The sequence below is a fragment of the Gekko japonicus genome, unplaced genomic scaffold, assembly GCF_001447785.1.
Source record: "Gekko japonicus isolate JY-2015 unplaced genomic scaffold, Gekko_japonicus_V1.1 scaffold168, whole genome shotgun sequence".
Lineage (NCBI taxonomy): Eukaryota > Metazoa > Chordata > Lepidosauria > Squamata > Gekkonidae > Gekko > Gekko japonicus.
In genome coordinates, this window is record NW_015167535.1 from 438,321 (window position 1) to 462,958 (window position 24,638).

Consider the following 24,638-nt stretch of genomic DNA (forward strand, 5'->3'; position numbering starts at 1 on the left):
TGGCTTTCAAAATATTTATAATTTCTTTACAAAAAAAATCTTTTTTTCATTGATAATTATAGACATAACTTTTCTCTTTTTTTCTTATCACTTCAGGTCCACACAATATTTGACAATTCTTTGTTTAGGTCCATATGATGAGTTTTAAATAAATTGATATATAATTTATAGAGTGCTCAACTTAGAATCCCACTCAAGTACACAAAGCCTTGCCCCCTTAGCGCAATGTTTGGAGATCCACCGTCCCACAAACCTCAGCCTCAATGAGCTCCACCAACATGTAACAATCCGCTCTGCGAAGTTCCGTGGGAGCCAACAACAGACCACGAAACACGCCTACTCCCTGACAAAGGTGAAAATTTCTTCGAACTTTCATTGGCCTACCCTTCAAGGCACACACCAATAGGATTCGCAGATATTGATTGGGCGCTTTTCCCAGCCGCTCGGCAGTCAGCTCACTTTTGATTGGGCAAAAGCAGCAGTTGAACGCCAGTAACCAATGTGGACGGCGCTTGTTTTAGAGTGCCAATATGGCCGCGCTCTGCGTTCGGCTTCAAGGGAGAAGGACCAGGATGGAGTAAGGCCTGAGGAGTTGGGTTTTGTCGGAGGAGGAAGAGACGGCGTGTTTCGAAGGGAAATCTATCAGGTCTCGTACCGTTTTGGCCGCCGAAGTGCCTCCTTTGGGAAAGGAGGGCTATGAGGTGACGAGAAGATGGCGAGCGACGCGGGCAGGAAGCAGTTCTGGAAGCGGAATGTTTCCCGGGTGCCAGGCAGGTGAGCGGTTGGCGACGGAAGTAACAGAGAGGGGGGCGCCAAAGAGGTGCTCGGCGATGGCTTGTGGGTAGGCTGCGATCTTCTTCGATTTCAGTCGGGCTGGCTTCTGGATAAAAACGGTGTATGTTAACGTGTGGAACTAGCTGCCACATGACGGCTACTGGGCCAGATGGCTTTAAGAACGTTGATGGAATGTAGGCCTGCCAGACGCTACTGTTGTGATTATCGACAATTCACGTGAATATAGCAATGTGCCTTATTCGGAGTTAGGGCGCTGGTCTGTTAAGGCCGATGTGATCTGTTTTGACAGGTAGTGGCTCTCCGGGGTTCGTGTTTGAGGTCATTTATATCACCCACTATCCGTGGGCGTTCTGCCGTTGAGCCTTATAAGGGAAGTTTGAACACATATGCTGCCTTATTCTGAGTCAAATCATTGGATTGCCCAAGTGGTATTGTCCAAACTGACTAGTAGTGGCTTTCCAGAGTCTTGGGTACTGTTTCACACTATCAGATATCCTCTTTTTATCGGGTGTGTTAAGGTTGTGGCTGACATCTTATGCGTCCAAAGCAGATGCTTCCCCACTGACACTTTGTGTACTCTTTTTGGTTCCGTGAAATAGGATTATTGCCCCCATATTGCAGGGTTTAGCTGTTGTGGCGTCTGTACACAATGAAGTGATATTTGAATTGGGTCAGAGGGTATAGTTTGGATCTGTGGTCCAGTTTTTAAACCATTTGGCTATATCATTTAAATAAAAGTGGTGTGTTCTGATGCAATATGCATGTCTGTTAAATGACTAATGCTGTGTCTTTCTACCCTGTTTGTGGTTTTCCTGGAAGTATCTGGCTAGTTATTGTTGGAAATGTTGCTGAATTAGGTGATCCTACTTAGAGATAGGTCTGTCCCTTTTTTTGGGGGGGGGGCAACTTTGAGAAAATGCATCTTTTTGCTGGCTGTTGTAACTTTTGGGCTGTTACACCAGCTGTTAAAGAAAGGTGACCATATTCATGCTAGGAAACTTAGTGGCTGCTTAGATTTCTCTGGTAGCAGAGAATCTAATTAAGGGAAAATGAAACTGAAGTTGAAGAATGACCCAAATAAATCAAATATGTCAAATTAAAGAAAACTAACTGCTCTGAAAGCTTTATTGCCCGCATGCACCTTCTTAGTTTATGAAAGAAAGCAGAAGGCACTGGGGAATGCATGATAGGAAATGAACTGGCTGGCTGATTCTTGAATGCATATATGCCAGAATTTGGGTTGGGTGGCAGTGTGATGTTTGTTTCCTTCTCCTGAGGGAAGGAAAAGGTGTAGGCAGATATCTGTATTTTTCAGCAAACAAGGTACAAGTCTCTTGCAACTTCTAGTAGCCTATAGTTCTTGTACTGCCGCTGTCATTCTCTCTCTCTCTCTCTCTCTCTCTCTCTCTCTCTCTCTCTCTCTCTCTCTCTCTCTCTAATGCTCTCACAGGTGGTGCCTGCTTCTTTTTTATCAGTTCATCACTGTTGCACACCATTACCAAATTCAGTGTGGTAAATGACTCTTTGTTGAGTCATATTCTTATCTGTTAATTTTTTTTAGTGTAAGTGTAAACAATTTATCTGTTTTCATAATCAGACTAAGCTACTGAAAATGAGGTTGATTTTTTTTCTTTACCAGCAACACTTTCGAGATTTCATTGAAGTTCAACAATTAAATCTGTGATTGCAAACCATGTCTCAAGTCTTTTGTGGTGGTATTCCAGTCAGCATTAGTATATTCTGCTTGGTTGACTATACCCTTTTGTTCAGTACTACTTTATATTGGTAAAATAGATGCCACACAGCTGAAACACCAGTATTTACTGCAATGTAAACACTAGCTCCCCCCCCCCCCCCCGTATTTCATATGGGAGGGGGTTGTCTTATATTTGTATACAAGTTACAGTTATGTCCAGTAAAAATAACTTTTGGTGTGTAACATTTTAAAGTGTGTGTGTGTCTTACAATCAGGGTTACCTTCCTTTTGAGTAAATACGGTAGAACACTTGGAGCGAGAGTTCATGGTTTCTCAAGTTCACTGGTTTTTCAGGAGGGATGATTTTTCTCTCTCCCTTGACTGTGAGCCTCCCTCCCTACTGATCAGTAACTGAGCTATTGAGTTTGAGAAGTCAACAGTGTTGCGCACAGCAGAGTGTACCTGGAAGATTATAGAAATAGTCTGTGCAATTGAAATGGGGGGGGGGGAGAATGTCTCAGATTTTTTCATCTTATGCATTTTGAGTGATTAAAACATGGTTGTTCATGTTTAAGCATACTTAATGGAAGTCTTTTCAGTGCTTCCCAAATTTTTCCAGTTTTTCTAGTGGAAAATTCAAAAACATCCTAAGGGAGTAAAGGAGCAGAACTCTCCCTCCCTTTTTTCCTGTGCCTCTCCCGTGTGTTTCTGATGATGCCTGTTGTTTTCTGTTGACTCCCCCAATGTGCTTATAAGGTAAACTACTCTTTTACTGCACAACAAAATCCTTCCAGTTTAGTTGCATTGTTGTTGTAGCAAGTGAGACAAATTGGGGTAGGGTTGGGAGCTGGCCTGGAGAAAAATGTCCTGATCCCACAGAGAGGCCTAATGAGACCTTATTTACTGGTGGGGTGGCAAGTGCTGTTAAGTTGCAGCTGATTTATGGTGAAAACCCTGTTGGGTTTTCAAGGCAAGAGGCATTTAGAAATGGTTTGCTCTGCTTAGCTTCTGAGATCTGATAAGATCAGGCAAGTCAGGTCCATCCAGGTCAGGGCTGGTATTATCTCCATGCCATGAGAAACATCACCTGCCCATTTCCATGCATTAAGCCTCTATTCAAAGGTCAGGTGATGTTTCTCCAGGCTAGTTGGGAACCCTGGTTAGACGCTGTTAGAGCTGGTATATTGGGGGTGGCCATTTTGTATGGATAACAGTGCTAACCTATTTTATAGGATGGGCTGATGCGCCATTGAAATCATTAATGTGAAACCTTTGAATGGCAAAGTGCTGTATCAATGTTTATTATTACTATTAAGCATCAGGGCTTACAGGCTCAAATGGGTGTCCTTCATGAACTTTTCAGTACTTCTGTTATTCTCTGAAGCAAATGGTGGTAAGCTGTAAAAATGCTCTACATGAGAGACCAGTTAGGCAGCGATCACACGTGTATATGGCTGCTGCTGTATTGTTCTGTTCTTAATACTTTACTAAAACTCTTTTTTTGTCCCCTTTTTAGCATTCAACATGTGTATGGCGCTCAGCATCCTCCTTTTGATCCATTGTTGCATGGAACGTAAGTTTTCAACAAATAGAAAAGGGACTTAAGCTGTAAAATCTCTTTGCTTTCTGTTTTTCTGTTGAAGTAATGCTCTTAGACATCTCCCCTTTGTGACTACATCTCTCTCATTCTTCCTCTCACACTGACTTCTTGAATCATGGGAGGAAATGTATCAAACTGTTTTGTTTCAGCTTAAAAAAACTCTTTGTTACATTGGAATTTTTTTTTGTTCTGAAACACTACACCTTCTTCAATATACACTTTTTAAATATACAGTGAAAAGTGACACAGTTTGCAACTTTTTCCTCTGCTGCAATTTTAAGATCTTGTTGAGGGTTATCATAGTAATACAGAGAAGGAGGGTTTGAATAATAATGTTTCTTATCTAGAAATTAATTGCCTGCCTAAAAGGGTAGCTGTGTTGGTCGGCAGTAGAACAACTAGTTTGGAGCCCAGTAGTACTTTAGAGACCAACCAGACCGACATCTGACAAAGGGAGCTTTGACTGTTGAAAGCGTATACCTGGAAAATCTTGTTGGTCTCTAAGGTGCTACTGGACTAGAATCTAGGCATTGCCTGCCTGAGTTTCAAATTAGTTCTCTTTGCTCTTCTGATTCCCCCGGTGATAGCAGATATTGCCACAGTTCTCCTTCATGGGCGGCTTGAGCAGGTGCAGCTTGAGAAGTAGGAAATAAAGTATTTGAGAAGCATGTTTTCTGTCACCTGCAGGAGAGACTAAATTTCTGAACCATGGGAAAAGTCGCAGTCATATATTTTGAAGTTGCAAGGAGCTGGACTAGCAGGTATTTTTAAGTACTTGCTGTTCAGTAGAACATCGATTTCATGATTATGTTTGGAATTGGAAGATTTTGTTGGTTTGGATGTTACACTCCTGATCCATTGCCTGTTTTTTTACGAAACAAGGAAGAGCTTCTTTTCTCACCCCTTTCCTTCCCAGTCTTAAGCATGGTATTCTGTTACCTGTGTCAACCATTGTTAATGCTAGTCATGATTTGAAATTATTTTGCGAATCCTCGTTGAGGGGAGAATCTGGTTAGCTTTTAACCATGGGTGGTGTTGGTGTGCACCAGGGTGGATTTGATTTAAATAAAATTGGTTTAAATTGTGATTTAAATCACTAGTCAATAAGACTCAATTTAAATTACGGTTGTCTACATAAAGGCTCATTCTTGCTGGCCTTAATATTTGCAACCAATGTTCCCTCTAAGCTGTGGAGTCGTGTGAGCAAAAATTCTACTTTGTGAGCAACTGGCACTAAAGTTGTGAGCGAACACTTTGGCTCCTGCACAAATTAGTTTGTTCTGGAGCCCTCCTTCCTGAGCCAAGACAAAAATGTGTGAGCCGGAGGGTAAAAAACTGTGAGCTAGCTCACACTAACTCAGCTTAGAGGGAACACTGTTTGCAACCCAGATGAAGGTTTCATTTTAGTATAATAATTTTTCAGTTTAGTATTAGTTATATCAGAAAATTAATGATTGGTTATTTACCACTTGAAACAGATAGTTCATCTTGCAATGAATTCATAGTTATCTCCAATTTAATAGGTTGTTAATCATTCATATTTGGACAACTTTTCTGCTGTATTTTATTGGAAGGAGAAAAATGATCATTAACTATGACCTTTTAAATTGTTTTATTTAACTAAAACAATAGCATTATATAGCATATGTATTCTTGTATTTGCTTAAACATCTGTGAGGATGTACTCACAAAGATCTCAAGATTTCTGGAGTATTCTTCTGAAAAGTTTCACTTTCATTTGTACTGCTTGCCCCTTCCTCCTCACACTTAGCTCTTAACATCCCCTCATCCAAATCTATTCCACCCTGAACAATCTTATATTCCGGGCTGTTTTCTGGGGGAACACACTGGAACAGAGTTCCAGAACCTCTTTGACAAATTTCTCTAAAAATGTTTATAAGTTCATGAGTTTTCAGTATACAGATTGAAAACTTCATTTCCCTCTTGAGAGTTCCAGCACCTCTTTTTTTTTTAAAGCCCTACTTATATTGATTGAGCTTCTTGAAATACTTGAAATAGCACTTGAGATAAGGGGTTAATTCTGTGTGCATAGATTTGCAGAGGACCAATAGGACTGAGTTCTCTTAACTTTATATGGTTATTTTTGCTGTGAAGAAGAGGCATGTAGTCTCCGCAGACACAAATTCACAGTTTTGAGAACTGTAAAACCAACCATCTGTAGAAAAATTGCCCAATAATCTTACAGAAACCTCTGGAAGACCATGACATTGTGAATGGATTAATGGAATTCATTTACCAAAACATTTAAACATTGCATAAATATATAGCCTCATGCTACATAATTAAAAACTAATCCTTATTTCATAATGAATAATCTTTGGACTATAATGTATTTTAATTCAAAAACTATCTTTGGGTAGATTTTTTCTCAAAAATAATTTTATTTTAAAAATCCAATTTAAATTTTAAAAATCCAATTTAATTTTTTTTTAAATCCAATTTTTATTATTATTTTTTAAAATTATTGATTTTTAGTGGTGGAGGCAAGGAAAACTTTTGTGGGAGACAGAAAGGAACACATACGCTTGTAGCTCACTCATGATGTCTTAAGAAATCACTACTGTGTGTTACCCCCACAACAGGCCATGTCTCTTTGAAGTCAACTTGCTGCCTGTCTGACCTCACTGCGTACATGATTCTTAGGCACAGAAAAGGGGAAGCTGTTAATTTTTAATTATTTGCAATTCGAAAGATTATTTAAAGACAAAGTAGAAGGAAAGTTATTTCACTGAAAGAGCATGTAGCTTGGGGAGAGCCTGCTGCTGCAGGAAAAGGCTATTACCTGAGAAGCTAATTGACAGTTACCTATTTTCTGTATATCTGTTGTATATGCTTATCTGCAATCAAAATGATGAAGTATTTGGATGAAATAGCATGCCTGTAGGGAAGTACTGTCTTTCTAGCACATATGTGTCATAAATGAATAGCTTTTTCTTTTGTATTATAGCACTGCCAAGTTCTTGCTTACTCTGAAGCATCTGCTATAAATATAGACACACCTTCTGGAACATGTAGCAAGAGTTTGGGTTTTTGCTGGTTAGGTTTGGTATAGAAATGTCTTTTTGGGGGTACCACAGAGTTCTTAAAGAGTTAGGTGTAGTGTGGATATCTCTGCATGTATGTCACAAAAGAAATCTCCTGTGTAGAATAATGGTATGGCTCTTGGGTTGGATATTCAGTGTGCTAGGAGCTTGATTGAGTCAAGAGATGTTTGATTATTTTTTTGAGGGCTGTATGATTGCATCTTAAAACTCTGAAAACATTAATCAGTCTTTTCCTTAAGATTGTGATTGGACAGAGCCTTGAGCATTTTGGTTATATTGGTGTGGATGTGAGGACAGGATGCCTGAAGGGATGGATTATGGGTGAGAGTGAATGCAGGCAGATATACTGGAAATTTTAAATTTCTCCGGAAATGGAAGAGAGGCTCATCCTGTCTGTAAATATAGGCGCCTATGTTCCTTTTCAGAATTTGTACATTATGAAATGTGTAATGTAGTTTCTACCTCGTCTGAAGTTTTTACTTCTCTATCATTAGTAAGTTGTCACAAAGACCAATGAAGAAAACAAGTTAGGGGCTTGTAACTTAGTGTTCTGCTGTGTCTCTCCTCCCACATGGATACCACTGTTGTCCAAGTCTCAGATTTCATGGCCGTGTTGAAAGGATGCACAAGTTGCATGCTAATTTTTCTTGTAGCGATATTTCATTATCTTCTGTAAAGCTTTTCCTCTGGCTAGATCTTTACTTAGACAGATAAGCTGCATGGGTAGCTGTGTTGGTCTGAAGCAGCAGAAAAAAGTTTGAGTCCAGTGGCATATTTAAGACCAACAAAGTTCTATTCAAGGTGTAAGCTTTTGTGTGCATGCACATAGCTTTAAAGAACAACTTGTCTAGGCTCTGCTTTCCTACCCTACTGAACAGGATAACCATACTATATGTAGAAAAATTTTTCTTGCAAGGTCATTTCTTTTTTCTTTATAGTACTTTTGTCAGAGTCTTGCAGCAATCAGGAATCAACAACAGGCTTTCAATGAAGTTTCAGTTTATTGTTCCAGTATAGGCAAGTCATCCATACACGTTCAGTGTCAGAACTAATTCAAAAAGTGGGAAAGGGTCAATTATACCTGGTACAAAGCGGGGTCTCCTGATGGCTCAAAGCCAATCAGGGAAGAAGCCTTTGCGCACCTAAAACTAACAGGTTCACATTCCAAGGGAAAGCAGTGCAGCAGACACTAAGGTCAAACAGCAATAAAAGAAATACTGAGAATTGAAACCAAACATACCAAACCTGAAAGAAGACACAAATCAACCACCTCCCCCTCCACCAGCCTCCACCAGCCACAATGGCAGCACAACTGACAACTTTATGCTTATCAGAACTGTGGTAACAGAGAACGCAGGAAGCTATATGGACCTTTGTGCCCACATATTGAGAACCATTGAAACTTTTGTCATACAAAGTAGTTGAAATAGGTTTTCTTTATTAAGCTTGGTAAGACAACATTGGGATGTTAAACCAATAAGCTTGTAGTGTGCAGAGGGAGCTGTGGGTTCCCTGACAAGTATATCTGTATTGTATGTCATCGTATTCATATTTTGAACATTTGTAGGTGTATACAGGAGACTTAGTATGTGTATACCTAAAAACATAATGTATGCAGTGGCAACTTATGAACTTGATCCCTTGCACAGAATACTTTTACAAAGTTATTATAAGATGCAAACCATCTCAAATACAATTTATAAAGAACTTTCATCAGTAAATAAATAGGGTTTATTTAAAAAAAGATTTTGGGAAAGATCACAGCAAAGATGGGCTAGCTGCCTTGTGGGTGGAGAAATCTTGATTTTCCTGGCCCCACCCACACAGTAGCTGTTTTCCCTGCCCAGACTGCATAGGATCCCTTCTCTGCCCTGCATGGCGCCAGGACCTTTCAAAGTTTCTTTCTTTTTTTAAATTGGCCATAAGCAGATCAGTATGTCCATTACCAGTTTAAAAAAGAAATTGGAAAGAGGTCTGCAGTGGAGTGCAGTGAGGTGGGGACAATAGCTGCTTTGAAGACTGGGTGACGGAAAATACAGGGAAAGCTGCCATCTAGAATTCCCATTCCTTTATTGCAGTAGCAATACTGTGGCTTCCTTTGTAACAGGGCATTGTATGCAACATGGCTCAATCATCTTTTGATTAATTCATACTGGGCTTGAAAGATCCCAGGTGCCAGGTTGCCCTGGTGCCTAGTATTTTCAGCAATGATTTCAGCGATCCTCGGGAGAAGTACCAACTCATCATTTCACATCAGACTATCTTTTTGCTGTAGGATGCAGAAATTCATGTGCATGAAATTTTTGTCATTGCTTCTTTAAATGTTAACTTTACACCATTCAGTTGTGGTAGATGAATTAATTTCTTAACTGATTGTTTTCTAGGCTCCAGTATTCAGTGTACAATTAAACAGAGCCTTTTAAAGCAATAATGACATTATGAGAAATTGGGAGTAACCTACGTTAGGGTTAGAAATTATTTTTTTGTTGTGGTGGTGGCTATAAGTTACCCTATATGTAACGTATCACAACAATTTTGTCATAGTTTTAATAAAATTATGCAAAAACGTGAAGAGTTCAGGATTAGATTTTGTGGTAGGAACAATGAGAAAATATGGTCATTAAAATAGAAGATCCTGAAGACTGGGAAAAGATAATGGCACCTAAATTTTTGGGCTGGCTTCTAGAGGGAAAGAAAGGCCCGCATTAGTAAATTATTATCCTCCAGAATGAACACGTTACTGAAATATCTGGAATAAGAACATTTAAGGTGTGCCTATTAAATCATTGAGACATGTAGTAGAATGTTGTACACATTGAATTAGAAATCCCACTGAATTCAGTGGAATTTACTCTGAAATAAGAATCCAAAGGACTGTAGCCCTAGGCTGCAAATCTATTCACTGTTCCTTGGAATAAATGATACTGAACACAGTGGGCCTTACTTCAGAGTAAATATGCATAAAATTATGCTGTTCATAAGACTGAAATAAAATTCAGTCAGTAGCTCTAGCTAAACATTAAGCGGGATTATATGATTTGCTTCAGACCTTAGTCAAGGGTGTTTTAAGTTATTATTGTTGCAGTTGTGGCATCGCCATGCTTTGGAAGTAATAAAAAAAAGTGGCTGCTTATCAAATTTTGAGGGAGTAAGCTTTCTCCCTGGATTAACTTGCATCTTTTTTTTCTTTGGCTGAAACAAATGTAATAAGTACAGGTATCAATACCAAATATTTGTGTATTTAAAAACAGCTTAAAACCAGGATCCAAGCCACCAACCACTCCAGTGAAACTTAAGAAAGTTAGCACCTTCCAAGAGTTTGAGAGCAACACCAGCGATGCTTGGGATGTTGGAGATGATGATGATGAACTCTTGGCGATGGCTGCGGAAAGCCTTAATACTGATGTAGTCATGGAAACGGCTCACCGTGTGATTCGGAATCACAGCAAGTTACAAGAGCAGCACAAGCTGCAGGAGGGGCAGGTGGTGGAGAAGGAAAGCCCACCTCAGATTCCGGACATTCCCCCAGCAGTGTGTGGGGACAGCAGGCTGGTTAAGTCTGTCAGTGACAGCAACACAGCGAGTTCTGCAGGTAAATGAGGTTTCAGAAGCTCCATTGCCTCTTAAAATTGTTTGAATGCGGTAGTGTATATGTGTTTTTGTGTGTTCTTTCAGAGGCCCTTAAATTCCTAGAAACCTTCATTTAAAAAGAAATTAAATTGATCACTTTGCATCTCTAGTACACACTTTAAAACAGTTGAAAGACAGGTCAACCATGCTTTATCTTACTAATTTCTATGAGAGTAAGCCAGTGGTGGCAAATCGGTGGCTTTTGACTGTCTTAGTGATATGAGTTTCTCAGAGGATCTAGCTAAAGCAGTTGGCAAAGACCACGTTAATGGTTTAGGCTGCTGAACAGTAACAAGCTTGGCATGTCATCTGTCCGCATCTGATTTCTTGTGTCTCTGAGGTCCTATATACAGTTATGGTTATAGCTCCCTGGATCCATTAGGGCTTACTTTAAAGGAAACGTACTCAGGATTCAAGATACCTCTTAACTCTGTGCAGGCATGCTCAAGAGATTAGGCTTCTTCTTATGGTTGGGTAATAGTGATGGGATTTTTCTGCAGTTTTATAAGTAGATTAAACAAAAAACAAAAAAACCAAGCTGGTTATAGTTTAAATGTTGTTGGACCTGGAAGAAGACTTTCCGAAAGGTGTGCTTCTTCCTACTTCACTGTTTTGCAAAGAAAAATAGGGAAGCTCTTGTAGATTGACCAACTGGTCCCTTTAAAGACTTTTGCAGTGAGGAGGAAAGTAATTCTCAGAATTGTCTACACTAGTTCCCAAAGTGGGCAATACCACCCCCTCGGGAGCACTGGAACGATCCAGGTGGGCTGGAATGATCCAGGTGCAGATCCACAAACTGCATCTTGTTGTCCACTTCTTGAAGGTAGATCCCAGGGGACTGTGGAGTAATTTTCTTTTCTGAAAAGGGGGCGGTAGGCCAAATAAGTTTGGGAACCTCTGGTCTAATACATTCCCACTACTGATTGAAATCTTCATTATGCTTTCTAGTGTAATACATGGCCCTCAGAATTGAGCTTTCACTGTGGTCCCTTATTGTCAGAATATAGTTTTTAAATTTTTGCCAACAAATGAGAACAAACAAACAAAAAACACACATGCAATACATAACTACAGTTATACATGAACGACCATCTTTCATGGACACAAACATAAGCACCGAGAGAGCCGTGTGGTTGGGCGCTGTGGTGGCGGGTGAGTGGGGGCCTGAGTAGGCCTCCTGGCTGGTGTTCAGCGCAACGGTTGAGGAGGGAAAGGTGGGGTGGGGTGGCTGGAGGCCCCCGTGTGGCCAGGTGCGGTGGTGGGCCAGGAGGGCTGAGCAGGCCTCCCCCCACCCGCCGTGGTGGTTGAGGGGGGAAAGGTGGGCCAGGGGCAGCTGGAGGCCCCCATGTGGCTGGGTGTGGTGGTGGGTGAGGGGGGGCTGAGCAGGCCTCCCCCTGCCCACTGTGGCAGTTGAGGGGGAAAAGGTGGGTCAGGGCGGCTGGAGGGCCCTGTGTGGTTGGGTGCTGTGGTGGCGGGCGAGTGGGGGCCTCAGTAGGCCTCACTGCTGGCGTTCACCATGGTGGTTGAGGGGGGAAAGGTGATCGAGCGAAGGCCCGGCTGTCCAAGGTGCCCAGCCTTGTCCATCTCGCCATTGCCCCCCCCCCCACCCAGCCAATGGCGCGGCAGTAGTCTTGAGTGGCAGCCGATGGGCCAATGGCTGAGGGAGTGCATGCAATCTCGCGACCCCATAGGACAGAAGCCACTCCAAATCCCTTTTATATATAAGGAGAGATGTCTAATTACATTTTATTCTATTTATTACAATTATCAAACAGAACTTTATTTATTAAAATTACTTATATACACTTTCACTTCTTTTTTAATATCTATATTCTGTCTTTATTACTTCAGATCTAACATTTCATTATTACAAACACATATTGCTTCTATTTTTTAATCATTCTCCACTTTAACAATTCAATCCTAGTTTTCCACTCTATAATTTTTAAAAATTCAATTTTTCTTGAAATTCTGAATTTGTTGTGCAAATTAAGATGTTCATTTTGCCATTTTCGCATACTCAATCAATTTGTTTTTCCAGTCCATCAATTCTGGACATTTTTTGGCCTTCCATTGAGATGCAAAAATCACCCTTACCATTGTTACCATATATTTGAATAATTCACTGTGCATTCTTGTAATGTTGCTTGGAAAAATATTTAATAACGTGTTTTTTGGAGCAATAGCAAACTTAGATTTTAATATCTTATGTGTCTCTTCATGGATTTTGATGCAATATTGTCTTGCTTTATTGCTTGTCCACCACATATGATAAAATGCTGCATCTGTACTTTGACATTTCCAACATTTTCCATTTTAAGTCTTATTGTTTATGCAATCTCTTTGGGTGTAACACACCATCTAAAAACATTTTATACCAATTCTCCCTTAACATTTGAGACTCAGTAAATTTAATTTTTTTAGTCCATATAAGTTTTCCCACTTTCTCGTAGGGGTATTCTCCAATTTTTTCCATCCATTTAATCATAGTTTTTCACTTGTTCTGTTTCTGTTTCATATTGCAATACCATTTTTTATACTTTTCCTAATAAATGCTCTAAATCTCCTGTAATTAGTTGTTCATAAGCCATTTTCTCTCTTAAATGACCTCCTTCTTTTGCTATTTTTTCTTTATATTTAGATATCTTTATATTTAGATATCTTGCCAGGATTTAATTTTCTGTTGTCTCATCATGTAATTGTAGGTTATATGATCAGGTGTTTTTTTTTATATACTTGGATCACAGTAAGCATTGATTGGAGATGTCAATGGCAAAGTGGGCAGATTTGATCCATTTTTACATTGAAACCATATTCTTAGTAATCTGTCCCTCAAAATATGGCTGCCATCTTGTTTTTGAATGGTTTTTTATGACTTCTTAATCCATAAATCATTGTGGATTCCTTCCTTCAGATTAGCTATTTCCAGTTTGATGTTCCTCTCATTTGGGTTTATAATCCAATCTGAAATCCAAACCAATGCAGATGCTTGGTGGTATAATTTAATATTCAGTACCTCCTCTTATATTTTTATCCTGTAGTATTTTAACCTTACTCTTGGTTTCTTTCCATTCCATACAAAATTATTTATCATTTTTTGCCATTTTCTAAAAACCTTTTCTTCTATATCATGTGGTAGCCTTTGGAACAAAAATGTCAACTTTGATAAAATGTTCATTTCAATAGCAGAAATTCTGCCTAGCCATGACATTTTCAGTTTTCACCATCTTTGCAGATCTTTGGTAATGCTTGCTCAGACTTTATGATAATTGCCTTTGGATAATTTTTTTCTTTGTCCTATTACATAGATACCCAGGTATTTTATTGTTTTTTAAGTAACAGTGCATCCTGTTAATTTCTGTATATCTTCTTGTTCTTTATTGGTTGTATCTAATAAGATTATCTTGGTTTTTTTGTTAAGTTTATATATGGAATGAATTCCAAATCTAGTTATTTGCTCCATTGTGTGTTTCAAAGCACTGCTTGGGTTTGTTACTGTTATGACAACATCGTCGGCATAGCTTTACATCTTGTATTCTTATCATCCTTTATTCCAGTAATCCTATTATCTTGTCTGATTTTATTGGCCAATATTTACATTGCCAGAATAAATAATAACTATATCGGGCAGTCTTGTCGGATTCCCTTTACTATCTCAATTTTTCCCATTACTTTGAGTCAAGTTAAATAATTTATTTCCACAATTCATGTTTTGTAATACTTTCAATAAAAATGGCCAAAGAACATTGTCAAAGACTTTCTCCGCATCCAGAAACATAAATGCCGTTTTTCTGTCTTTTCTCTTGGAATAGTCAGTCACATTTGGAAGATATCTCATGTTGTCCTTCATATATCCTTTTTGGGATGAATCCGATTTGATCTTCATGGATTAGTTCTGGGATGCACTTTCTTAGCCTCTTTGCTGTTATAGTTGCAAAAATCTTATACAGTTAGTAATGAGATTGGTCTGTAAGATTGTGGTAATAATGGATCATTCCCTTCATTATGTATTATTGTTATATTTGCCTCTCGCCAGGTTGGTGGTTCCCCCCCCCCCCAATTCATTCCTTTTTGAACCGGTAATGTTAATATATCTTCAAAGTATTTGTGGTATATTGCTGTCAAACCATTGGGTCCAGGAGCTTTGTCTTTTTAAAAGTGTTTTATTTTTCCATTCCTTCCTCATCTATAGTTTCTTCTTTGTAGAGATTAAAGATGTTTTTATTTGTTCCATCATTTTATTTGTTCCATCATTTCTTGCTCTGAATAGAATATTTGATTTCCTTTCCTAATTCCTCGTATCCTTCTCTTTCCCTTTATTAAGCAGTATGCTAGATATCTTCCTGGTTGGTTTGCAAATTCAAAATGTTTTTGTTTTAGGTATTTTAATTTTTTCGGCATTCTATTTTCAACAGATCTAATTGGCTCTTTAATTGTTTCATCATTTTTCTTAATGCCAATGGTTTTGTGTTCTTGTTACAATACCTCTATTGCAATCTATTATTTTCATTATGGAATCTTGTTTTTCTTTTTTCTTTCTTGCGGCTATTGCCAATAAGGTTCCCCTGATATAAGCCTTGTTGGCCTCCCATATTCTTGACTCTGTAATTTCATTAGTATTGTTAGTATTGACATATTCTATTAAATCTGTCTTGCACTGTTGTTTTACTTCATCTTGTAGTAAGAGTGTATCATTTAATCTCCATCTTTCTTTCTTTCTTGCTCCCACTCTTCCAAGTTAATGCTATTGGGTTGTGGTCCGCTAGCGTCTTGGGTAAAATCTCTGCTTTCCCCACTTTTGTAATTAAAGTTTTGGATATCCAGCTTATGTCAATTCTTGAATATTATTTATGTCTGTCCAAAAAGTACATAAACTCTCTTTCATCTGAGTGAAGGGTTTGCCATTTATCTTCCATTTCTAACATTGCTGGGTATTTGAATACATTCTTTAGGAGTTTTCCACTGACATTTTTAGATCTGTCTTTTTTTAGGATCAAGGATCCCATTCATATCTCCAAAGATCAAAATTTCACCTTTGTAGAATTCTAATAGTGTTTGGTAGAAATTTTCAAAGAATTTATTCTTATTTTCATTTGGTGCATATATTGATGTTACTTTCCAAATTTGCCCTTCTGGTAGTTTGATCTTCAGAATATGTCCCATTCTGGTCCTTTAATTCTTCAAGGACTTCTAGGCATTGACTATTGATATATATTGCTATGCCTTTTTTTCTTAGTTCATGTATAGGCAACATACATTTTACCCAATCTACAATTTAATAAATGTTCTTGATTATTCTTGATATGGGTTTCTTGGATGCATAAGATATCTGCTCTGAATTTCGTCAATTGATTAAAGGTTTTTGATTGTTTAGATGGCGAATTTAATTCATTCAGATTCACAGAGAATATTCTGAACTCATTCATTCCCCCCTTTTCTTTATTGTTCTTGTCTTTTTTTCTTTGTCTCTCCTTCCTCTCTTTGGGTGAGGGCCTAGGGTCATCTGATCATGAATTTTGATTGCTGTCATTCACTGTCAGTTCTCTCAGGAGTTCTACTGCCTGTTCTGGTGTTGGTATTCTTACCTTTTGTCAGGAGTATTTCTAAAGCAGAGGGAATTTTCCAGCATTATCTTATATTTTAATGTTGAGCACTTATTTATATTTATTTATTTATTCAATTTATACCCTCCCCTCCCCACTGAAGCAGGCTCAGGGCGGCTTACATAAAAAGTTAAAACACTTGTTTTTAGACTTTCAAATTCTTTCCTTTTCTTAATTGTACCTGGCCGGAAGATCTTTAAATATTTGCATTTCTTGTCCTTCAATTTTTTTTAAATAACATTTTTATTCCAAATTTTCATGTGCAATCATGATAACTATCAGTATGAAATACAGTAAAATACACTTAAGTAGGATAGCAACATACAAATTGTAAACAGTGCACGTACAACAGTGGGGGAATCCCCCAAATTCGTCTTCTGTGAAGTGATTACAATACATTTCATAACAACATGTTATAAATATCAAAGGTATGTGAGTATAGAACCATACATCGTTCTATAGTAATTGGAGAGATGTCATGACATCCTCAGGTATACATTTAACCTAGTATGTTTTAATTTCAATTATGCAGTCTTTAGAGTGAGGCGGTTTCATAACCATTTGTAGTATTGAGACCAAGATGTAGGTATAACTTCTTCTCTTGTAAGAAAGTCTAGTATGGGTTCCCATTTTTCCATGAATTTATTAGAAATTGGTTGTAATGAAGCGTTGTTCAGTTTGCAAGTTTGTCCTTCAATTTTAAATTGTTCTTTCCTGTGTTGTAATAAAATTGTATCTTTTGATTTTTTATGAGTGAAACAGACCAATATATCTCTTGGTAAGTTATTTCAACTTGCGTATCTTGAATTAATTCTAAATATTTGTTCGATTTCCAGGAAATCAGTTTGTACCTTCAGATAAACTTGTATTAAGTTTCAGAATCCATTTGGTAAATCTTGGTCATAAAGGGATTCTGGGATACTGTGAAATCGCAGATTGTTGCTTCTAAGTTTTATTTCTAAAACTTCAGTTCTTTGATTTGCTTCTTTCAAAGAATTTTCTTGGTGTTGTACAGCTTCAATTTTGTCTTGTTTTCCTTCATATTCTTTTTGCTTTGTCTTAATTTCTTGTTTGTTTCCTTGAATTTTCTGGCTTATTTCTTTCAGTCCAGATGAAATCCTAGTCCTTATTTTTTGTATGTCTTCGTTGATACATTGTTGAAGTTGAGTTAACAAACCTCTGTTCTCTTGTTTGAATTTGATTGCCAAGGTTTTGATTTTTCAAGAGAGGGATTTCTCTAACTTTTCAGTAATAATATCAGTGTCTTCTTCTGAGCTAATTTCTTTTTTGGTTGATCTCATTCCAGCTGCCATCTTCCTCAGTTTTGCTAACTTCCTTCAGTGGTGGAACACTCTATATAGCCTTTCCATATATCCGCATGATGAAGTTGGTATAGTCTGAAACAGTCTGAAACAGTCTGAACATCACTATAAAATTGATGATTTGTTTAAACTTTCTTGTTCAGGTTTTATAAGCAACCACTACAAACTGATTATTAATATTGTTTATAAATTCAAAAATTGATATTCAGTATCACTATGCTTACATAACAATTACATATATAACAAGAAAAGAAAAGAAACAGTTTATGTTTTATAGACAGTACAAAAAGTTTTCAGAATATATTTTCAAAATGCTCCCGCAATGAGCTCCCAGAATACATCTGGGCCCTGTGGGACCTTCTGCAGTTCCACAGGGCCTGTAAAATGGAGCTCTTCCACCAGGCCTTCGATTAGGAGCCGCCACTGATGAATGAACCATTGTAGGTTGAGCAAAAGAACTATTGAACCACGGCCCTATATTACTATGCTGGACATGGCCCTTCCTTATCAGACCATGTATAGTTAGTTATCTGTATATCGCCGCCATCTGTATATATTAGCACCTTGTGTAGTTGTCTTTTATTTGTGAATTTTTATTGTATTTATTGGTTCTATTGTATTTTAACTGTGTAAGCCGCCTTGAGCCAGTGCTGCACCAACAAGACGGGATATAAATTGAAATTAATAAAAATAATAAATAAATTCATTGGCCAAAAATATTTTCTTCTTTGCATTCATTCCATTCCCCCCCTTTTATTCAACCAATAGATAATAATAGTACAAGTTTTCTATTTACATTTCTGAGCAATTAAAATGATTTTTTAAACAATTATAGCCTTGACGAAATAATAGTATGCTGGTCAGCTGCAGTCTTAACCAATTTCAATTTTATCCAGCAGATGGCAGAAAAATCTTAATTATTTTGCCTAATTGATGTTACATTCACTCAGAAGAGAAAAATATTAAAATATTCCAAATAAGTGATAATTCAAGGAGTGATTGGTATGGAAAAGAATTCTTAGTCAATATTTATCTCTTTTCTTTTGGCATTTGGTGAATTATAGTTAAATTATAATCCAATTAAGAGAATGTAGTCTTTTAAAATCCAGTTTGGTATTGAGAAAGAAAAAGCAAGGAAGTAATGTAGTGGCAGAGCCCAAAGACAAACAAAGCACAGAGTGATGACAGTCTTCCAACAATAGATTCACAGGGTTTTAGAGTAGCCGCTGCCAGGAAAAGAAGAAGGTGGGAAATAGCTGCATGTCTCCGATACTAGTTTATTTCCAGTTGGTTATATCCAATTAGGTTCTTTGTAACACCAGAAGTTTGCTGGTTTTGCTTAGTCCAATTAAGTCCAATTAGGAGTGGAAATGAGTATCTCAAAAAGAAATAAATATTTTTAGTGTGAGGCAGCAAATCTTAATGGCAGTCTCCAGTGTTGCCAAGAAAATAAAATAGCAGGGAGATAAAGTTTTGGTTCTTGATAGGAGTTAATATCTAGAGCTTCGAAATGATGCTTTAAGTTAGTTCTGTTAGAGAATTATTTATAAAAGTTAATTAGGCGGGTAGACTTACTCGTTATTTAGCCAGCAATTCTCTGCAGTTGCTTGATAGTAACCACACTACAGGAGACAGGAGACTTTGAAGTCCACTAATTAAAGGAGATGCAAAATCCTCCAGTCTCCCATGGACAATTTACTGGAGCTCCCCTTAGTTGCAGAAAGGGGGGGGGGGCTGGGGTTGTTTTCCAACCCTGCCTGGCTTTTAAGCCCTTGGTGCAGAGAGAGCAGGAGAGCACCTAATGAAATAGTGCTCTCAGTCAGACACCATTTTCCTTCCTTGTTCCTTATTGTCATAACTGGTGTGCTTTTGGTTTTTCAGGCACATATGTTGATTAGACAAATTATACTTGCCTTATGGAAAAACATTAAAGTAGCAAGAAGTTAGAGGATTGGAGCCACTACTGATTTTTTTGCCAGCTTTTCCTGGAAGTGGGGGGATTTCTGATTTCTCTTAAAGTGTGGATCTTCACACACAATGCTGTTCCTGTAGGTCCCCTGAACTCTGGAGCCAGTGTTTCAGTGTGTGTGTGTGTGTGTGTGTGTGTGTAGATGGGCAGAGGGTAATGCAGGAAATGTCCATTCCTTTGAACCTAGCCTGTAATACTGTGTGTGCTATTAGACATTAATATTCTCACAATAATTGGCATAAAATTCCTACTCAGCCTTGAAATTTACTCCATGATATCAGATAATTTGGAAAGAAGCATCCATATCAATGTTCTGAAAGTATATGAATATTTATCACCCAATTACTGACAAACATGACTTTCTTATTGGAATGATGGCAAGACAGGTCTCCTTTTTTTTTTTTGGTCCATTTCTGAACCAAAATAATATAATGAAATACTTCCTCTGTGATGACTATATGTATTTCATGTTTCCTAAGATTCTTGTCTTTCAATACGTAATATGTGTTTGTTCTTTCTTTACATTCTCCTTTTTTAGAAAAATTAGAGTGGGTGATAGGACACGCCCAGTGATCTGTCATCCACACATTAGTCCAGTCTACATCTCCCTAGCTTTACTAGTGTTCATAAGATTAGTTGCTCCCTAATTATTAATCAGGTTACTATTCTGTATGGTTATTGCTCCAGGTTGTCTGTTTTTCCGGTTAAACTGAAATAGGTGAGGCTAATTTTCACTACTTTCCTCCTCTCTAGATAGTTCTAGTGAAAATGCTTCTATGCCAAGATCTCAATCACTTCCACAGTCCTCAGCAGTTGCTCTGGTGGGGAAAGTGGCAGACCATAATACCCTAGGTGGTCTTGTACTGTCTGAAAGAGAGGCATCGCGACTGGATAAATTCAGGCAACTCCTTGCTGGCCCAAATACAAATCTTGGTAAGTACGTGTTAAAAAAGTCAACTTTTAAAAGTTATGTGTATACACTGTTGACATGATGTAGCAGAGCCTACTTTCTGGTAACTGTGAGGCTATAGAATTTGTTGCCTAGTGAAATGTGTATTTGTGCACGTGAAGCTCATCTTTTTTCTCACAGTTTTAAATTGTGATTCTTTGCTGATGTTTTGTGACCTGCCTTATTGAGGCTATTGTGTGTCGTTACTCAGGGGTAAGCCATCTTTCCAAGTCTCTGGCATTCAAAATTTTGGGACGTATATCTTGCCTATAGTATTTATGTGCATGCGCACATGTGTATGTACCCCAAGGGACCAGAGAGTCCAAAGCACATACATAACCTGGAGTTGCTAAAGAATATATTAAACCATTGAAACCATGTTGTCAAACACACAAATTTTCCTGGTAAATCTTTGAATTAAGTGGTTTTTTAAACCAATGGAGGACAAGCAGTTGAACAGTTAATAAATGGAGTATGCAGCAGCATATCGATGACCCCCTACAACTTTAGATGGTGTGGCGGAACAGGCCTGTGTCAGCTGGCAGGCCCTGCTCTGCCCACCCCTCCTTTGCCTGACCTGGCACCCGAAGGGGCAGTTTTTCTCCACTGCCTCCGGGTATTGCTGCCACCCCGTCCCTGTCTTGGGCTCTGGTTAGGTGGGACAGCCTCCTAACCTTCCTCTGGTCTTACTGGGAACCCATGTCAGGGCTTCCTGGCAATCTTTGGGACTCCCCTGGAGAGTTGGCAACTGACTGTTTTGCCCCCTGTTCTCAGGGAGTCCCTGACCCACCCCTAAAGTACCCAAGTAGCTGGGGGAACTATGTGGTACAGAGGGACTTCTTCAACAGTTAAAAGGATTTATTTTGAAAGCATATAACTATTTACAGGCATATTAACATTGAACTGAAAAATCAAAATAAAGGCGACAAAACCGCTCCATCTCTACCTTCTCTACACTCATACCCTGTCTAGATGGTCTGCAGGGCAGGCACGTTGCTTCATTCCACTGGGGAAGGTTAGATCAGCCTGTCTCCCAACATGGCCTCTGTCTCCTGCAGATTCCAACCAAAAGTCTGACTGGCTTCAGACTTCTCACAGACTGACTGACTTCTGATAGTCTGCAATAGTCTGCCTTCCCGCCCCAAACTCCACTATGTAAAACAGCAGTTTCCCTCCTAGGAACTGGCTCTCCCTCCTGCAGCATTCTGGGACAGATCTCCTCACAACCTTGATGGACTTCTTTGTCCTCTCTAGGGAGCTGCCCCCAGATTGCTGGTTGGAGACATGAGGGGAGGGGGGAATGAGGAGGAGACTAGGCCCAGGCCTATCTCCAGTTTGATGGCCTCTTCCTATCTAGCCCACACCAACTTACATCCACAAAATGGCGTTTCTCCACAGATGGTGTCATTCAAAGCTCTCGTGTAAATAATGAAAATCATGGCTGATAGAACCCTGAAGAAATCCCAAAATGGGATTGGTAATTTAGTAAATTCAAACATACTACTGAGGCGTCTTGCTTTTAGGAGAAGGTTCAAAGATGATAAGCTCTTTTCTTATTTAAAGAATAGGGGGGAGATGCTGGGTTATACACAATCTCTGTGGTTTGATGGACATGCTCTGGAGAGAACTTAGTTATCTCCTACAGCTATTTATTATTTTTGCATCAAGAAGGTCTTCAGAGAGAGTTGTGTTGCTCAGTGGCAGAGAAATCTGTTGAAACTAGCAGACATGTATTTCTGTGCCTTGATTGTATTTCATTTTTAGAATATTTATAGACACATTTTGACAGACTTTAAATACACATTATCTGTTCTATTTTGTGTTATATTTGTAGTCCTTTGCCCCCCCAACCTATGTGTTCCTAAATTCTTAGAAGCTTTGGGTTGGATCCTATGACTCAGTTTGCTTAAGTTTTCCTTCAAGCAAGAAAGACTTCTTCTAATGGAGAATGACTTTTTTTCTAATGGAGGAAAGCCTTTTTGTGTTGGAGAGAAACTTGGTAGAAGGGTTATAGAATCCAAACCTTTTTTGAGGTGATGATTCCTCCTTCTAGCATTACTTCTTTATAGCAACAAAACTTCAACTAATATATTGCTTTCCTTGTTGTGACAACCTGAGGATCTAAATTTGCTGTCCTGCAAGCTTTGTTTTCCCTTATGTATTTTTTCCTCTTTTTAAAGTGCCTATTACATGTTCTCCCTGTTGGAGAAGTATTTGTCATTCCTTACTCTTCACTTTATCTTCAATCTGAGCAGTGGAAATGGTTTTACTTATTTTTAGCTCCTCTGAGTTCTCATTCTGTACTCTGGCTGTTTTTTTTGTGTGTTTTTTTAAATCAGTCATTTCTTTGCCCTGTCACCTCTGATCCTTCCCTGGCTGTACAGTTTGTATATCAGTCACAATCTGAAATTGGTGCTACTTTTACTGCCAGGTTAAACCTATGATATCAAAATTCCATCTGAGCTTCTCATTCTCAGCCATACTTTATAGCATTCTCCAGTTTTCCTGTTGGATGTCTTTCTTACTCTCCCCTTTGATTTCTAGGACAACTGTAAAGCTAATTATCAAACTTGGACACTAGTAAAATATAGAGCAGTGGGGGACAAAGAGTGGTATTCAGCAGGCACTACAATAATGGAGGAACTGGACGATGAAGCAGTAATATCAGAGACCTAAGTGCAGAAACTGCCTTATCCAGCTCTTGGGATTATGAAGAAAAGCCTTAAAAAGTGCTGGGAGAAACTTGTTTGAATGTCAGGGAGAGCTGGAAAGTTAGAGTGGCTCATGAGTAAGTCAAACTGAGCGCCATGCTATAAGCTAGCACTGCAGGGGCCAGCCAGCTCAGTACTGTTAATAAGGGGTGTTGGCCCTCAGGAATAAATAGTGGGTGAGCCAACATCCTTAGTGCCACTGACCAGGTCTGAGCTAATGATCCCCTGCAGTTCTGGCAGTGCAACCAGTTCATAGCTCCACTTGCTCCTGGTTTCTAGTGTTCACCCCCCCACTGGCAGTAGCCCACTATGAACTTTTCCCATAAGTTATGTGTCCAATATGCTCCTGCTTGCCTGCAGGAGTTAGATGGAGTGGAGGGATTCTGAATAATAGTCAAGGGATCTGTAAATGCAGCTGCCTCACTGAAGCTCTGGTTTGCTAGTTTCTGGGCTGCACGTACCTCCTCATCAACTTTCCAGTGGTCAGTGCCCCTCCTGCAAGTTCTCTGTGAATTGTATGGGATGGAGGTGTTTTCTGCTTTTGTAGGCTACTTCTGTAAGATCTCTTCTGGAAATGACGCAAGGTTTGACTCCTAGCCCTCTCTGGCCCATGCAGAAGGTCAGGTGGAAAACATGCTCTTGTTCTTACCTCTTACAGGGCAGAAGCTATGCTAGTCCTCCTTGAAGGACTTTTACTCCTTTCTCTTCCCTGCTGGTTTCACAGGCATGAGGGAACCGGGAGGAGGCAGCAGAGAGTTGTGCGGCCACTTCGAGCCTACTCTGGAGCCCTGTAAGAATGGAACTAGGCTCCTGTCTGGCATGCACAGAGTTGGGGCTCAGGAGAAAGTGGCAACCATTTCATATAATAGTAAGCCAAGGCAAGATGTGTGTCACCTTAGTGGTGACTCATGGCATGCTACTATATGTACAATAGTCTGATTGTCCTCAAAGAATTAAAAAACTAATAAGCTACTGATACCAAACGAAAGTCCTATATAACCTTTTTGGGGATGGAAATGTGGTTGGTGGGTGGGCAAACAATTATATATTAACAGCACAAACCCTTGCATCTTGGAATGATCCCCAGTGTTAGACAACCCCTGCCCCCAGCAGTATCTTAAATCTGCTTGTAATTGTACTATGATGTTTGTGCTAATTATGTATGCTGTACTCAGTTGATTATATATGGGCGTGTGATGCTTTCTTGTTCCCAATCAGTCTGTTGGTTGATCTGATATTATGTACTCTGATGGCAGTTTCTTAGTGTCTTATTCCAACATTTCTCCTACCTGAGATTG

The 24,638-nt window shown here is 38.9% G+C and overlaps 1 protein-coding gene across 1 annotated transcript in view; it reads left to right on the plus strand.

The window, feature by feature from the left end:
• Positions 1-529: 529 nt before the first annotated feature.
• Positions 530-24,638, plus strand: part of TBC1D22A (TBC1 domain family member 22A) — a 233,518-nt gene continuing 209,409 nt past the window's right edge. Inside the window, 4 exon segments of the mRNA XM_015413497.1 lie at positions 530-774; positions 4,008-4,064; positions 10,408-10,748; positions 20,434-20,613. Of these exon segments, the coding sequence (XP_015268983.1) occupies positions 713-774; positions 4,008-4,064; positions 10,408-10,748; positions 20,434-20,613 (640 nt within the window). The 5' untranslated portion in view covers positions 530-712.